The 17,746-nt window shown below is 36.0% G+C and overlaps 1 protein-coding gene across 1 annotated transcript in view; it reads left to right on the top strand.

Annotated features, from left to right (window-relative positions):
• The window catches only part of MMP16 (matrix metallopeptidase 16), a 309,425-nt gene that overhangs the window by 146,356 nt on the left and 145,323 nt on the right, over positions 1–17,746 (top strand). Inside the window, exon 3 of the mRNA XM_075549513.1 lies at positions 7,255–7,377. Within this exon, the coding sequence (XP_075405628.1) occupies positions 7,255–7,377 (123 nt within the window). The remainder of the gene's footprint in view (positions 1–7,254; positions 7,378–17,746) is intronic.

Below are 17,746 nucleotides of genomic sequence, written 5' to 3' on the forward strand. Positions count from 1 at the left end.
CACCCACTTGAATCGTGGTTGGTGCTGTAAAAGAATATTGAGAGTACCATAGACTGCCAAGAGCACAAACCAATCTCTCTTAGAAGTGTGGCCAGAGTGGTCCTTACCTAATTTGCTTGCTTACTTTGGGCATGTTGCCAGGAGGGACACCTTTCTGGAGAAGGACATATCATGCCTGGTAAAACGGAGGGGCAGGGGAAAAGGTGAAGGCCCTCAAGGAGATGGATTGACACAGTGGCTGCAACAACCGGGCTCAAACGTAGGAACCATCGTGTGGGTTTGCTCATTCTGTTGTGCAAAGGTTGTTCAAGGTCAGGACTGACTTGACGGTATCTAACAGCAACCATCATTTGCATGATGAAGATATTAACATTGATTCTTACAACGTTAATAGCCATGGGAAAAGCAGTTAATCACTATGATGCGTTCTTTAATATATGTGCTTCACATGGTGTGACTCATGTAATCCCAATAAAAGAGCTAGTCTACATTCAACTATTTCGAGTGAAAGCATGTGGTCAAGAGCCAGTGATACCAACAGAAGTTCAAGCTGCAATTAAAGCACTTGCCAAAAATGAGTCTTCAAGAACTGATGTGAAACCAATTGAAGTGTTTTAACAAGCTGATGAGCACGAGAAACCCTGAGTCATCTGTTCCAAGAAATGTGCAAGACAGGTACTTGGCCACCTGACTGGAAGAGATCCATATTTTGCCCATTTCAAAGAAAGGTGACCTCAAATCATGCTCAACTTATAAAACAATATCAGTAATGTTACGCACAAGTACAATTTTGCTGAAGATCATCCAACAACGGTTGCAACAGTACATTGCTTTGGAGCTGCCAAGGGCTTCTGCCCAATTCAGAAAAGGACCTGATAGCACTTCAATGTCAGCAGGATCTTGGTTGAAAGCGGAGATCACCAGAGAGATTTTTACTTGGATTTTATTGACTACGCAAAGGCTGGCTGCTTGTGGTCCATACAAACTACACTGAGGACTGAGAAGAATGGCAATTCTAGAAAAGTTCATTCTGCACACATGGAACCTGTGCATGCATCAAGAGGCAGTTTGTGTGAACAGAAAAAGGGAATGCTACAGGGCTTTAAATACGGAAAGGTAGGTGCCAGGGTAGTGTCCTCTCACCATACTTATTCACTCTGTGTGCTGAGAATGTCATTAGAGAAGCTAGATTATATGTAGAAGAATATGATATCAATTATTGGAGGGAGGCTTACCAACCCGCATGCGAACTTCAATGAAACTACCATGCTTGTTGGAAATGAGGAGGACCTGAAGCACTTATTGAGGAACATCAAGGATTATACCCTTCATTATGGATTACAACTCAATTTTTAATAATTTTATTGGGGTACAACTCAATTTAAGAAAATAAAAATCCCCACAACTGAGCCAATAGGTAGCATCACCTACATAGGGAAAAGATTGAAGTGTCAAGGTCTTCATCTTGTTGGGATCCCCAATCAATACTCATAAACGCAGCAATCGAGAGATAAAAGAATGTATTGCCTTGGGTGAATCTGCACAAGACCTTGCTGAAGTGTGGAAAAGAAATACAGAAGGCTGAAGAAGACTCAGTGCATTGGAGTTATGGTGCTGGTGGAGAATATTGAACGTGCCATGAAAGCTAAAAGAACAAATCTGCCTTGGAAGAAGTATGGCCAAATTGCTCCTTAGAAGCAAGGATCACAAGACTTGCTCTCCTGTACTTTAGACATGTTTTCAGGAAAAAATAGACCCTTGGAAAAAGAACACCATGCTTGTACAATAGAAGGTCTTGCTCAAAAAAGAGTGAGACCCTGGTTAAAATGGATACACTGGCCACAGCAATACGCTTAAAGTTAGGAACCCTTGTGAGGATAGTACTGGGCAGGGCAGGGTTTTCTTCTGTTGTGCACAGGGTCATTGTGAGTCACGACAGACTCCATGAACTTGAAAACAACAGTCCTTGTAATAAGTCAATGAAACCACCTGCTGCCACGCAGGTGCCAACTCAGTGAGACTTCACATATCTCAGAGTAGAATTGCACTTCTGACCTTTACAATAAATGATTCTTTGGACAGAGGATCTCCTGATGATAAATGGAGATAATATTCTCTATAATTTGTGAATGTCATGGAACTAGGGTGTTTTTTGGAGTCCTGAACCATGGAATTCTGGGTTCTGGCTTCTCAACCTTTAGAATCTAACTCATCAGCCCTGGCTTTTTGTTTTGTGTTGTCAAGTTGAGAGAAACAGAACAATGAGTAAATTAGTGGACACAAAATAACATGTACTTTTAGTTCATTTGCTTCATGTTAGAAATATTGGACTCTGGTCTATGCCAAGGTTGTTTGTAAGTGAACAGAAGAGAAAGATAGACACCCACTAATTGGAATTCACAGTACACCAATATATTGGGACAGTGCACCTTGTCTTTGTGCACTGTATCTCAAAAAGATCTCAGGGTAAACTAGGAGAATGGTATGCCAGAAAGCAGTGACTACATACAAAGGTAGAGAGGTTTTATTCTGTACAAACTAGAGTGTAGCTCAGGAAGTAGTGAGGCGCTGTGTCTTGGAGCCCAATCTAATTCTGGAAAGGCATTGTATACTGGGCATACTGTGACATGCTTTCCTTTAAGACTGAGAAAGAAGATGCTATTGAGAGTGTGGGATATGTGAGAATTTAGAGACATGAGAAAATGCCTCATGAGTGATTGGCTGCAAGGAGAGAGCAGCAAGGAAGGGTACTGCCATTTCTGACTTGGGCCTTAGAAGACTATTGAAGACTTCATCAAAGAAAGGAACCATAGGAAGTAGTACACCATTGAGGTATAAAAATTATTATTCTGTTTTTATTTCAGGTACTACTAAAATGATGATAATATACTTAGATGGCAATCTAAGAACACTTATCCACATATGTCATTTTTAAAATCTTACTATTTCTTACCTATCAACCTGAACTCAGCAAGAAAATTCTCTCTCTCTCTCTCTCTCTCTCTCTCTCTCTCTCTCTCTCTCTCTCTTTCTTGCCCACACTTTCTCATTATTTGTTTGTTTGAAACTAACTTGTATGTCACAATACATTTAAGTCCAGAGGCAAAAGACATTTATAAGGGTATAAACTGAGACATGTATATATGTAACTATATTAATATATAATGATAAGGATATAGGTCTAACTATATATATGTATAGGTTAAGTATTCAGGTAGCAGGTGGACATTAGGCCTCTACTCAAGTACTCCCTCAGCACAAGAACACTTTGTTCTAATAACCTGCCATTCTGTGATGCTCACCTTCCTGACACCATCGCTGAAGACAAAATGGGTGTATAAGCAAATGTGGTGAAGCCAAAGATATCGTGTTTGGTGTCTTAATGGCTTAAAGTTAAACAAACAGCCATTTAGCAAGGAAGCAACAAACCCCATATAGAAGAAGCAGCACACCAACCCATGGGATCATGAGGTGTCAAAGGGATCAGGAATCAGGCATCAGAAACCCAAAACAACCAACCATTTTGAGGCAAAGGAGGGAGATCAGAATGGTGACCCAAAACCCATCTGTAGACAATTGGATATTCCTTCACAGAAGGGTCACAAGGAACTGAGTAGCCAGCCATGTTGCAGTATAGCACTGGCAAAACACACAACATTCCTATAGTTCTTTAATGCTTCCTTCCTCCTCCCCCTTATATCATAATCCCAGTTCTGCCATACAAATCTGGTTAGACCAGTGCATGTATCCTGGTACAGATAAGCACTCTTGACATACAGTATCCAGGACAGATAAACCCCTCAGGACCAATAATGAGTATCAGTATTGATACCATGAGGATATAGGGAAATTGTGGGGGTGGGGGAGAGGAAGAGAAAAGGGGACCCGATTACAATGATAGACATACAACCACACACACCCCTCGTGCCCAGGGGAATGACCAAGAGAAACGTGCATGAAGGGAGACAACAGATGGTGTAAATATAAAAATAAAAACACTGCATATACTCGAGTATAAGCCAACCCAAATATCAGCCGAGGCACCAAATTTTACCACAAAATCCGCATTAAAAATGTGCTGAAAAACAGCTTATATATGAGTATATACAATAATTTATAAATTATCAAGAGTTCACGAGATTGGGAGGATGGGAGTGGGAGTAGGGGAAATGAACTGATACCAAGAACTCAAGTAGGAAGAAAATGTATTGGAAATGATGATGGCAACATATGTACAAATGTTCTTGACACAATTGATATATGGATTGTTGTAAGAACTATAAGAGCCCCCATTAAGATATTTTATTACAATAAAAATAGACTTTAAGTCATGTTCACTTTTACTTTTCCTCCATTTATACTCAGACCAGTGTTTAGGTCTGGTAGGTGTGGCATCTTGCAGTTGTGATCGGTTTTTCTCTCTTTGCCTCTTTTTCCCCTCTGTCATCTCTGTTTATTTCTTTTTCCCTTTTATTGTGGAATCTGATCCATACAAAGAAAAGAAATATACGGAGAGTTGCGCAGCCAATCTGTTGTGATCATTTAAATCTTACCCTTTCATGGGAAAATCAGTTTTTCCTTTCTAATAGTGGTGTCCTAAAATATGTATCTACAGGGAAAAGGTTAACTTTGCTGAGAAAAATGTCCCCCACCCAGTAATCTTCTCTTGTGTGTGTGTACCTGAGTTTGTTTATCCTACAAATGTTTGATTGCTTTCATCTTTTTGCTATTATAGAAATTACTACAAGAAACATGGGTGTATATCTGTCTGTTGTGTTTCTTCACTTCTTTTTAGAGCATATACCGAGTAGAGAGATTGCAGGATCACGTTCATATTTCTTAGCATGCTATAAGAGCTAAAACTATAAAACAACTGAGTCAGTGCTTTAGTAAATTGATGAACAAATCGCTGAAATGAAAGAACAAAAGAGAAACGGGAAAATAAGGAAGTCATCAGGTGTCTTCTCGCCCAGGAGGAGCAATGATGTTGATGTGGGTGACATCCAGTAGATGTTAACTCTTAGCAGCATGAGTGGAGTAGAACTCTACCGTATGGTGCTCTTGGCTGTGAATGAAGGAAGCAACCAAGTCTTTCTTCCAGCGAAAGACTTAAGTCAAACCACCAACCTTTCAATTAGCATTAGCACGGAGCTCTCACTATTGAGCTAGGAGGACTCCTCAGGGGAGTAAGTCATACACCTTGACTTGAAGATGATGCTCATGCTTTACTGAGAAACAAGTATGGCCACCAACACATGCATAACAAACATCTCCATTAATAAACTTAAATATTTTCTAAGTATTGTATTCAGTAGGATTACAGCCTTCATCAATTTATTTGATGTATAAAGTATTCTAGCAATGATGAGAATACCATTTTTTCCAGGTAATATGTATTTCTATTTTACCAGAGTACTTACTGAAATATTTTCTTATAAAAATATAAGTGTATCAGGTCTCACAGTAAGAGTGTTTCATATTTCATCATTATATATTGTTTATTTTCCCAGTACCTTCAAATAGATAAAGATAAATACTTACCTTGGAAATGTTACAATTAATGAAAGAACATATTAAAAACAACCTAAACTTTCATAGTGAATCATATATATTAGATTTTTTATCTTAATTTAAATCTTAAAATTATTTTTCATGTCAAATCACACTATCCTTTTTCATCTACATAATGACTCAATGAATAGCTCTTACAAACTGGGATTATATGAAGTATTGGGGATACGTAGGTTCACCTGTCCTTGAGTTTGGGGTTTTTTTTTTTGTTTGTTGTTTGCTTTTTGTGTGTTTAAGTGTTTGGCGAAATGTCTCAGATTTCACTGGGTTTAGGTATATCCTCGGAATATCAGTTTAAAATAAGAGCTCTCCAGCCTCAACTCTGTTCTAAAAGGTCATATGTGAACTGACTAGTTGGCAATGGGCTTGGTTTGAGGTTTTAGTCCCAAATCCAGCAAGTTTAAATCAGTTGGTCTGGATAGACTTCTTGGCATTCGCATTTAAAATTAGTCACAGGTGTTTGGGAGACTTTAAAGAAGGAAAAGGTGGTTTCCTGAAATAATTCTGGAATATATTTAAAGCTGGGATGGAATTTGCTTAGTCAGTTAACTACAGAAAATTCTAGTGTCCATTGGGAAATTGTCCTTGTAAAGAAATAAAAGTTATATTTAATTGTTTCATGAAAATGTCATAAAAGAAGAGGAGTTGATTTATCACACTTAATATGTAAACTATTTCATTTATTTTTACATAATAGTTTCTACATTTTTAAATTTTAAGAGAGATAAGTTACTGGGCAGTTGGAAAAATATATTTTTAAAAAGTCTCCTTTTTGATTCATGTATCACCAGGATTTAGTTGGTAACTACTGAATTAAAAGAGCTGAGGAACTGCAAAATCATCTGATTAGGAATTAAGGAAAACTACTGAAAATTAATAAACATATTTTCCTTACGATGAAGGCATATATGTAAAATATGTCTGTCAAAGACCCAGTGGGATCCTCTAGGGAAAAAATTATATGTGCATGTGTGTTTATGTCTATTAAAATCAATAAATTGGAAGTAGTATTTCTTTTTCCTGATATAGATAGCATCTTTAACCTTATTCTCCTGATGTTAAATCTCACATTATAAAACAAATATATTTCTTAATCCTTGAATTGTAGTTGTTATTAATGTGCCCTCATCAAAGCCTGCTCCCTGAAAACTGGAGTTATGATTGAAATGAAGGAAGGAAAAGGTGGAAACAGGCAAATCTTATTTGAACAAATAATAGACTTTTATATAAGTTCAAAACTTGTGTGCATCACCTTGATTCCTGAAATTTAAGGTCATGTAATTACTGCATATTAAAGCTAGAATAGATCTTAGTGATTATTTAAAGCTAAAAATTTCATTTTAAATTGTTTTGATTTATGAATTTGACTCAGGTTCCATGACACGCAAGATCACACATTTGTTAATGGTAGATTCTAGTCATAAGCTTCAGAAAACCTCAGTCAGCTAGTAGCTCAAACTGAAGGAAAGAGAAAAATTATCTGAGGAAGGTGAGGTAGGTCATAAGCTAGTGATCTCGATCATTGAATTAAAAAAGTGTTTTGACTTCAAATTTCAGGAAAATTGATCATTTGTCCTTTAGGTGACTCTTTTTGTTATCACAGTTGCAGGTTGATTTATTTTGAAATTATCAATTAGTGTTACTGTAAAACAAAAAACACTAAAATATAACTACTTTTTACAGCTGGATGAAGAAGCCTCGGTGTGGCGTCCCTGACCAGACAAGAGGTAGCTCGAAATTTAATATCCGTCGAAAGCGATATGCATTGACGGGTCAGAAGTGGCAGCACAAGCACATCACTTACAGGTATGAAGACTGGTGATGGATGGTCCTCTGTCCCTTGATTTCACCATTTTTTACTTTGACAGTTTGTTGGCTGTCGTCTTCTTTTGGCTTAATATCGATTGGATGATAGCATAGTGGAGTGAGTGTTGGCTGTAACATCAAGGTCAGCAGTTCGACACCACCAGCTGCTTCTCAGAAGAGACATGAGACTTTCTATGCTCATATACTTTTACCTTCTAGGAAACTCACAGTAGCAAGTCTACTCTTTCCTGTAGGATTGCAGTAATGTGGAATCCACTCAGTGGAAGTGAGCTTTGATTTTTAAATTAAAAAGCTGTAATTCCGGGAGTTGAGAAGATGATCTTTATTGATTGGGTTTGTGAAAATTCTTTGAGATACTTGGACTCTAATTCAGCGGTTCTCAACCTGTGGGTCGCGACTCCTTTGGGGGTTGAACAACCCTTTCACAGGGATCACCTGATTCACAATAGTAGCAAAATTAGTTATGAAGCAGCAACAAAAATAATTTTACGGTTGGGGTCACCACAACATGAGGGCCTGTATGAAATGGTCGCGGCATGAGGAAGGTTGAAGACCACTGCCCTAGCTTATGGAATGGATGCGGTATTTTGAGAGACTTTGAGATGAGCGACGTGTGTTCTAGTGCACTACAGTCCTTGGCAAGTATTTTATACTTTAAAAGCACGTGATTGAGCGTTATTTAAATAACTCCAGGTAAAGAAAGTACCTTTGCATCTATGAAACTTGTTATCATCATCAACCAAATTACGTTTTTATATGTTTGGAAGTGGTGCTAATGTGTCATTCTGTCTTGTTTTGCCTTCAGATGATGGATGGTCCAAGTGTATGAGTGTGTCTTCCAGGCGCTTGTGATAATTCCTGTTCACAGAATGTTCACATTATTCATTGAACTACGCTTGTTTAATCCAAGTAGGAACAAAGAACTGTGTTAGGCCCTAGACGCAGGAAAACAAATAAAGCATGGGAACTCCTTTTGTCCTAATGGAAGTTACAGCTGTGTACAGAAATTGAACAACCATGAATTTCACGACAATTGTGATTGGAAAGAAGAGTTTTCCATAGACATGTAAACCAAGGACATCAACCACGAGAAAACAAAATAAGGAAGTTCTTTCTAAATAATTGACTTTTCCTCTAAGACCTAAAGAATGAGAGAGAACTAGTTAGAAACAGTGGATAAGTAGAAGGGAGGATGCACGGGGGGAAGAGCAGCATGAGACCATTATGTCTAGCAGATCACATGAATAGAACTTTTATAGTTTTCATATACTTGCATCTTCATGTAAGCAGCCATGTATATGTGCTTAAAGATACTATACAAATAATAGTATATTCAGTGTTTTATCTGTATGCTTTCTGCACTTACTTTGCTTATTTTGAAACCCTTTTAAATCTAATTTTACCTTAAACAATACTACCAGAAAGCGCATTTTAAGATTATTGTCATATAGTACATATGTACTGCAATGATTTCTGAAGATAATAAAAATGAGAAGGAAAATACAAAATACAATTAAAATGCTGATAATCATCATTTAATTTTTATGTTCAGATATTATACTTCACAAACTTGCTAGTCATTGATACAACCTAGAATTCAAATATGTATATCATTTCTAACTCAGCTCCTCAGGGTTTCTGGGCTGGAAATCCAATTTTTTTTTTTTTTTGGAAATCTGTATTGAAGCAGATTTTCTTCATCTTTCTCCTCTGGACAGGTCAATGGATGTGAACCATTTAGTAGCCCAACACAGCAACACACTCTACCACCTGGGCTCCTGTAATATGGAGAAGACTGTGTGTTTGCCTAATACAACGGAGTAAATATTGCCCTTCTCCAGCACATCGTCTTTCTTCAAATGAATTGGTCTTTGAATGATGCTTAGTGAGCTGAGAAGTTGTGTAGACCTGGAAAAGCTTTTGTAGATGTTGATTAAAAAATAATGGAAAGGAATTCCTTTTCTGATTGGAAGGCAAGGTGGGCTTTCTGACCCATTCTTCTAAGTAAAGTAAATGCTGAGCAAGTTGTTTTACAATATATAATATATTTCAAAACACACTCTGGAGCTGTAACAAAAGGAGAAAGCATCTGTAGAGGACAAGAGTAAAAGAAAATCAGGAAAAACGAGACGGGAAGTGGGAATGTAGGTCAAATGGAGAGAGGTTTAGTTTCAAACTACAGTAGTGAAGAAAGAAATTCCCCCTACTAGCTGTAGAAAAGTGTTCAGGACATTTAACATCTTTTTATGATAATCACACATCTGAGTAAAGAAAGAGACTTCTTAATCCCCCCCAATAAAGGTGTCTAAAACATTAGAAATCACATAGTAATTGTAAATTTTTCATAATGTAAGTGTGAACTGTGTTAAAGCTCTTGTAAGGCCAATAAAAAAAACTTGCTACATCTATTTAGCAGTAGAATATAACTGATTATAATTGCAAAATAAGTAAAAGAAATAAAAGATATAAGAATTTGAAAAGAAGAAACAAATCATTATTCTTAGTTTCTGTCATCTTTTAATTAGGAAACACAGAAGAATGTGTTAATAATATTTTAATTAGTAAAATAATATAGTCAGATTTTATTAAAAATTAATTTTCAGAGTATGTATAGATACATACATGCTATTCAAAATTCCATTAAAGAATGCAATCCTTACAAAGGTTCTATATAAAATTGATAAAAACCTATAAGCACTAGGAATAAATCTATGAAAGACATCTTACTCTTTAATTTAAAAAAGTATGAAACTTTTTTTAATGACATAAGGAGACACAAAATAAAAGTAGTTATATTTTACTCAACTAAATTCAATCCTTTGAAAATTTGAATATTTCATAAACCAATGAAATTCTAACAAAAATACCAGCAAGTATTTAGTATAAAAAACTGAATTAATCTCTGAAGAAGAATGCAGGCCCAACTTTAGCCAAGATATCCTCATCTACTAGATCTGAAAACTGTATTAAAGCAAGAGTTAATAAAAGCAATATGTAGTATTAGATTAAAAGTAGAAAAATCGGCCAGGAGTATAAATAAGTGATCACAGAAACAGATCCAGCCATATTAAAAATTGTACTTAAGGCAGAGTAATGAAGACGGGGCCATCAAATTGGTTTCTACTCATAGTCACTCTGTTTCCAACAGAAGGAAATGCTGCCTAGCCCTCAGCTGTCCTCAGCAATTGTTCTGCCTGTGCTCAGTCTTCACCACTGTCAATTCATTTTATTGAAGATTTTCCTCTTATTTGCTTCTCCTTCACTTACCAAACCCCAGGACTGGTCTCTCCTGATAACACGTCCTAAGTCCATGGGATGGGATGAATCATCATCAACCTGGATGCTAAGGAAGGAACATTCTGATTGTACTTTCTCTGAGACAAATGTGTTTGTTCTTTTGTCAGTCATGGGTATTTTCAACATTCTTCTCCACCACCATGCTGCAAATGCATCAATTCTTCTGAGATCTTCCCTATTCAACTTTCATGTCCATTTGAAAAACCACCAATCCTACTGCCACAACATCCAGGGGAAGGAAAATTATTTATTTGCCACGTCATTGTGAGAAAATCAATTACCTATCTGGAAATCAATGAAATTGGAAGCTTTGATGTTGCCTTTGAGTCAATTCTGACCCATAGTATAATTGCTCTAATATGTGGTTTTCTTGTTTATGACCTTTGATTCTTTGTACATTGGTGGGTTTCAGTTCCCAACCTCATTAGTAGTTGGGTGACAATTATTTATTCTACTGTGGAACCTTAATTGTACTCTTATCCCCAACTGTTTTAAATAGTCGAGACATTGCACATTGATGAAAGACTTCCAGTAGAAGTTTAGGCATTTTATATGTTGATATTGACTTGTTTTCTTTTTGTATGTTATCTTTTTCTTTATTACTTCCAAACTATTAGTAGTTATTTCAAAGTTAAACCCATCTGGTTTCCCTACCTCCTTCAGTACTAATTATCTGATTTGTTACAAAGCCAAAAACTTGCAAGCATTGTTTTCAAGTTAAAAAGCCAACTTACTGTAAAGTCCTTGATGCTGCTGTCTTTATAATGATAAGTTCTAGGACATTCAAATAGTTAGAATATTTGGCCCTGTAAACCTTCGAGTCAGTGAGCAAATCACGGTTAACATCTTGGTTTTGAGTAGATCCAGGTCTGTTAATTAATGCCTTTAAAGTAGGATCAGGATTTTAGAATTCCCCAAAGCTTTATTTCCCTGTATGTAGAGTGAGCCTTGTAATAACATATATTTCATAACGTTTTGAGGAAATGATGTAAAATAATGAGGATGAGGGGTGAAATGGCATAGTGCTTTAATTATAGTAAGTATGTATGAAGATTAGGATCAAGGATTCTCATCATCATCACGAAAAAAAAAGAGAAAGAAAACTCATGCCTGAGTCAATTCTGATCATTGATGTTGGGTTCCCGAGGCTCTGTAATCTTTAAGATAGCAGATAGCCTCATCTTTTTATGGCAGGTGGGTTTGAACTATGGACCTTGTGATTAGCGGTCCAAAGCTTACCCAACTGTGCCATCGGCATAATAAAATATTTAAAGTGCAAGTTCTTACGTGTTTAAAGACTTTCAGAAACATCTAACATTTAAAGTTATCAGAAAATGAAATGTTCCATTCCACACATCATCCTCATCATTAACAAAAAAAAAGCGCAAAATAAATCCAATGCCATGTCATCAATTTAAAATCATTGTGACTGTATAGGACAGAATTGAACTGTCCCCCTGGGTCTCAGAGACTTAGTCTTCACGGGAGCAGATAGACTCATCTTTTCCCACAGAGTATTCAGTTGGACCTTCTGTGAGGAATTGCAGAAATCATCATTTGAAGAGTCTTAGAAAGACATGTCACATTGGCTGAGGCTGGATTTACACACTGGTAATGATTTTGATGCAAGTTCTGATGGCCATTTTTCTCTTACTTTGATTTCTATAATCACTTTTCTTTTGCCAAATTTTATTTCCTGAATAATTAGATACTGCTTGTTCAATTAGTGATTGTGGAAAAGCAGTGCTGTCTTTCACAGACACTGGCAGTAGATAAATGAGGTTGCGGAGGCCCCCATTCTTTGCGGGAGGCAAGCTAGTAGATACTTGCAAAATAGTGCATTACATGTTGCATCAAGTTAATAAACCATAACAGAACTTGATTAGATCAGAAATCATATCCTTGCCTCTTCCCTATAACCTACCAGGCCTTCAATGAATAGTAATTTAATAACTTAATGAATTTTAATAAGATTGCTGACTTTGTTCATGATGATGATGAGCTTATGAGTTACCATTTTTATTAAATAGAGTTTTCCCAAGTTAGCTGATTATTGTATAAAACAGGCTTAGTGTAAATGCCTTTTCTAAATGAAATCTGAATTAAAAAAGTGTTTCATATGAAAATTACCTAACAGGACTAGTATCTATATAAGGAAATAAATATTTAAAGAATATATGAATGAGTATTAATAATTTGTGCTATTATTTACATCAATATGATATTATATTATTACATCAATTAATATTAATATTCCAAGTACATTTATCCTTTAGCTAATACTCTTGGTTTCAAATGGATGTTTCTATGACTACTTACTGAGTACCACACTAGAAGTTATTATTTAACTTCAGTAGGGTATGCAGAGCAAAGGCACTTAACAACTATGAAAGAAGAATGAGTTCCTGCCTAGAAACCTTTTTCATCATTTTCTCTGAACCCGAAGAGCTCACTGAACTTCGTGATCCTACTGACTTCAAAGATAACTTGTGTGTCCATAGATTGACCCTATTTAAATACAGCTTGAAGTAGTATGTCCTTAACTCTACCTCTTCTAGAAAGTTAGCATCTTGGAAAATAGCCAAATATGTAATAAAGTAATCCCTGAAGAAATGACATATTTAATCTCTATTCTGTGATCATCTCTCCAACTAAAAAAAAAAAGGTTTTGAAGCCACATCAACTGTATAAATCAAACTGTAGAAAAAATAATGAGTGAAAGTAAATTACTCTATTTAACTTTAGAATACAGTACAGATATAGATGAGGTTAGAGTTGCACCAATTGTTTCTATGTCTACTCTACTTTTTAGTGATCATACATACTCTACCAATTATAATAGATTTCATTTAATTGCTAAGCCCTTCTCAGAATAAGTTAAGTATATGGGTCTTTAAAATTAAATTTTATCTATCAAATTGACTAAAAGTTAATGAGTCATGTTTATAGAAATATAATTTTTGAAGCAAGAATACTGTATGATTTCAACATTTTATTTAGAACAGAATACTGTAGAGAATTGTAGGATATTTGAGCACATCCTTCTGAGTAACTGAATGAAGATTACTTGCTTTGAGCATATTTAACATATTTAGGACATATTTGAGGGGCTTTGCTTTTCATCTTCCACAAATCTATGCAAATTAGTAAGGATGAAGCTCTTACATTTGCAAATTAATCTATTTTACAGAACCAACAAAGCAAATTATTTTCAAATAGCACCAATAAAGAAAATAATCACTCCAATATTTTGTTAATGATCATATTCCCACAAAGCACTGTTTCTCTACATGTCATGCCCTCACACTTACTCAACTTACCTGAGACATGGTGTAGGAATCCTAACATTTCACCGATCATTAAGTGATTTCCAAATTTCTGTTAAGAATTATAAAGCAGAATAAAAGTTTCTTTGGATATCAGTACAGAAGACCAAAATCAGAGTAGTACGATTATTTTCTAACTTTCAGGATTTGCTATCGAATAGTGTTTTAACTTTGAAAAAATATTACTCTCAAAAATGGAAACATAATTTAACAAATTAATTGATGTGCATCCATTGATTCAACTGCTGAAAAATCCAGACTTTACAGATTTTACTTATAAACCCATTCATATGAGGGAAGGTAAGCAAACCCTCCTGCTAGCAGTGTTCCATTTCATGCAAGCATGGCTTGCTCCGAACACAGCATGTTTAAATATGTCTTTGTGACCAGCTCATTGCTACAGATAAGTTTTCCCAGGAATGCAGGCACCTTGGTATCCTTAGGGTGCCTTAATATAATGGTAACTTTGGTGCCAAAGGAAAATACAATTTTGAGGTTAGGCCTAACAACAAATAATTTTTTTACCAAACACAAGTGTGCATCTTTCCAAATCATTGAAATTTTGCAAGAAGTTTATGGAAATGTTGTCCCACAGAGAACAACAATTCTTACATGGATGTCCGTATATACTCGAGTATAAACCAGCCCGAATATCAGCACAGGCACCTAATTTTAATACAAAAACTGCATTTTAAAAATGGGCTGAAAAACTCGGCTTATACACAAGTCTATATGATAAGCATTTTCAGAAAGGTTGAGAAGATCTCAAAGATGAATTCAAGAGAGAAAGGTCAGCTCAGAAGTTTGGAAATTTTGGGTGGGGAGATGGATTCCAACGGACTAATCTTGATAGGTTTTCTCAAATTACAAAGGATGATCATGGGAGATTTTCAGGAAGAAATTTTAAGAAATTGGAAACTCATTGGTTAAAAGCAAAAGTCAAGACATTTGTATCGAGGACTTCTCTTCTCAGTCTTGACAATGCACTTGCTCATTCTTTGAGCGCAGCAAGGGCTGTCCTATAAGGATTTCACTGGGAAACTTGACCCCACCTACCTCACACTCTGATAGTACCCATGTCAGACTGCGTTGATCGTCCACACTCAAAGAACATTGAAAACATTATATCTGAGTCTTCCTGGTGTACCAACACAGTCATTCTGATGTAGTGTAATTCAAAAGGCACAGAAGTCTTTGTGCAAGAGTTGGAGATACAGAAGAAAGCTATGTTAATAAACGTAGAGGCAAATATTGATACTTTTCTATGATTTTTCCAGAAATATTTTAAAAATCAAATTCATCGTGCATTCGCAGTGATTTCTATAAAAGAAAACAGGTGAATATTTAAACAGAACAGGAGTACAAGGGTATATCTCTTTGCAGGGCTCTTTGTTTTGTACACAGGTTTCAAACACTTAAACACATTCAAGTTGGAATTTGCACTGCCAACTGAGAAGAATATAAAGACTGTGAAGGAAATTAACTGAATCAAAATTCATTTATATTACTTTACCTCCCTTTTCCTCCATCAGACAGAACATTTAATCACTAAGAAGCTAGACAAAGGTCTTTCATACATCAATGTAGACTTTTACTCTCATACAGCGTAGAGCTCAGAGCAACAAACTGAACAGGCAGTAAGTTAAAAGCAATCAACCAAACTACAGACACAGAAACTTAATTTTCTCTCTGAGCAAGCATATATATTCTGTCATTTCACTCAGATAAACAAATTTAGGGTTTTTTCCTTGACACTTTTTTTCTTTCTCACATCTATGTATAACCCATTAGTAAACCTTGGCATGCATGTACACAACAGATATCCAGAATCTAATCACAACTCGGTATCTCCACAGCTACACCTCTGGCCAAAAGGTAGCTCCTAATAGATCCCTGCCTTAGGTTTTATACCTCTTAGGTGAAGTTCCTTATGGTGCCTCAATGTGTTGGTAGGGAAAAAAAATCACTCTTCTGCTCATTATATCCCAGGTCTTTTCTCTCTCCTTAAAAGCAAAGACCACAACTAAACTAAACTCACTTCTATTGATTTGATACCAACTCATAGCTACTCTGTAGAACAAGATAGAGCTGTCCAGGTGAGTTTCCAAGACAATAACCTTTTCTTAAATAGTTCAGTCATATCATACAGTGTTGTACAATTGCTACCACAATCACTTTCAAAACACTCTTGTACACCTTGATATTGTCTCCCTCCCCTGCTATAGCCCCCAGGAACCCTTATTCTACTTATTGTCTCTATAGATTCACCCAACTTGGATTTAATATAAAGAAACAAACATAGAAAGATACATAACAGAGAATGAAGAATGCCACCAATAACAAAATACAGCAGAGATAAGCCCCAAGCTGGGAAAACAAACTAACAGAAAATAATGAAAACCACATTGAGCTCAAAGTATATTCAAAGGGAGATCAAATGACAAGGTTTGAAACATTCAAGTCAGAGTTATCATTTCAATTTACTCTAATCATCACTCCAGTACTCTCTGTGTGATAACCAGGTTATTCCCATCCCTACGTGTAGTCAGAGGGGCATCACCCACCGGAGGCTTGTTCTGGAGTACAAAGCCCTGTCTTTCTCCAGCAAAGCAGCAGGTGGTTTCAAACTGCTGACTTTGCAATTAACAGCCCAATGGGTAACCACTCCTGCCTCCTGCGACTTTTCCAGTCTCTTGTCTCTCATCAAAGTATGCACACAAGCTTGCCTTGCTGTTCTTTGAAGGGGCCATACGTGTCTCCACTAAGAAAGCTTGCATTTCCAACCCCCCAGGTACCCCACCCTCCCCAATTTCTTTCTCTGTTTCTGATGAATTGCACCATTATAGACTATTTACTATAACCTAGCAGGTATTTTAGATGGGTGATCTGGCATAAAACTTAAAATACTGAATATGTCTGAATAAAACACCAACTCAGTTACTTCTGAGCTTTTCTTAAAATTCCTCTAAATCTTCATTCCTTTCCTTGTTAATATGCATGTCAAACTTCTTGTATTATTTAATAAGATTAGGTGTTTGCCTGACTTGTGACAAAAGATGGATAAGGGTTATTATCATTTAAGCATAATTCTTCCTGATAGACTTATTTTGACTTTTGTTTCAAATAGAATCTGTATGTTCCTTATTCCACTGGAAAATACATTTTAAATATTTTTGCCATGCAACCAGCTAACTGACGAAAAATATCTGAAACTTTTTAAATGAATCTTATGGAGTATATATCTTTTCAATAGAATGGTATGCATTTATATTACAACAATGTAAAAATAGATATTCATTTCATATGTTCTATCAGCCAAAAGTAGAAAAAGAACAGGAAAGAGAAAGGCCTGGTCATTGCTAAACGATCAAGAAGGATCTATTTATTTTGTTCATTTGCATATGAATCAGGGCTAATATGATTGTTACAGTAAGTAATGTCCATATTACATCTTTACTTCTATGTAATTGTCAAAATTTTAACAGCTATTGAGTCACAATACTAAAACAACAGAATTAGTGCTTGCTTGGCCTTTTCTTTAAGAAAATCAACAACTATGAAATAGCTATATGTTTTCTAACTTGATATATTTCCATAAAGGAGAGCACAGAGACATTGCTAGGAAGTGGCTGCGCATGCGGAATAGGGCATCTCTGAGAGTAATTATAACCTCAGAGGAACGGGGGATTTTACTTCTGCTTGAAATTGCTGTAACTGCTTGATCC

The sequence above is a fragment of the Tenrec ecaudatus genome, chromosome 5, assembly GCF_050624435.1.
Source record: "Tenrec ecaudatus isolate mTenEca1 chromosome 5, mTenEca1.hap1, whole genome shotgun sequence".
Lineage (NCBI taxonomy): Eukaryota > Metazoa > Chordata > Mammalia > Afrosoricida > Tenrecidae > Tenrec > Tenrec ecaudatus.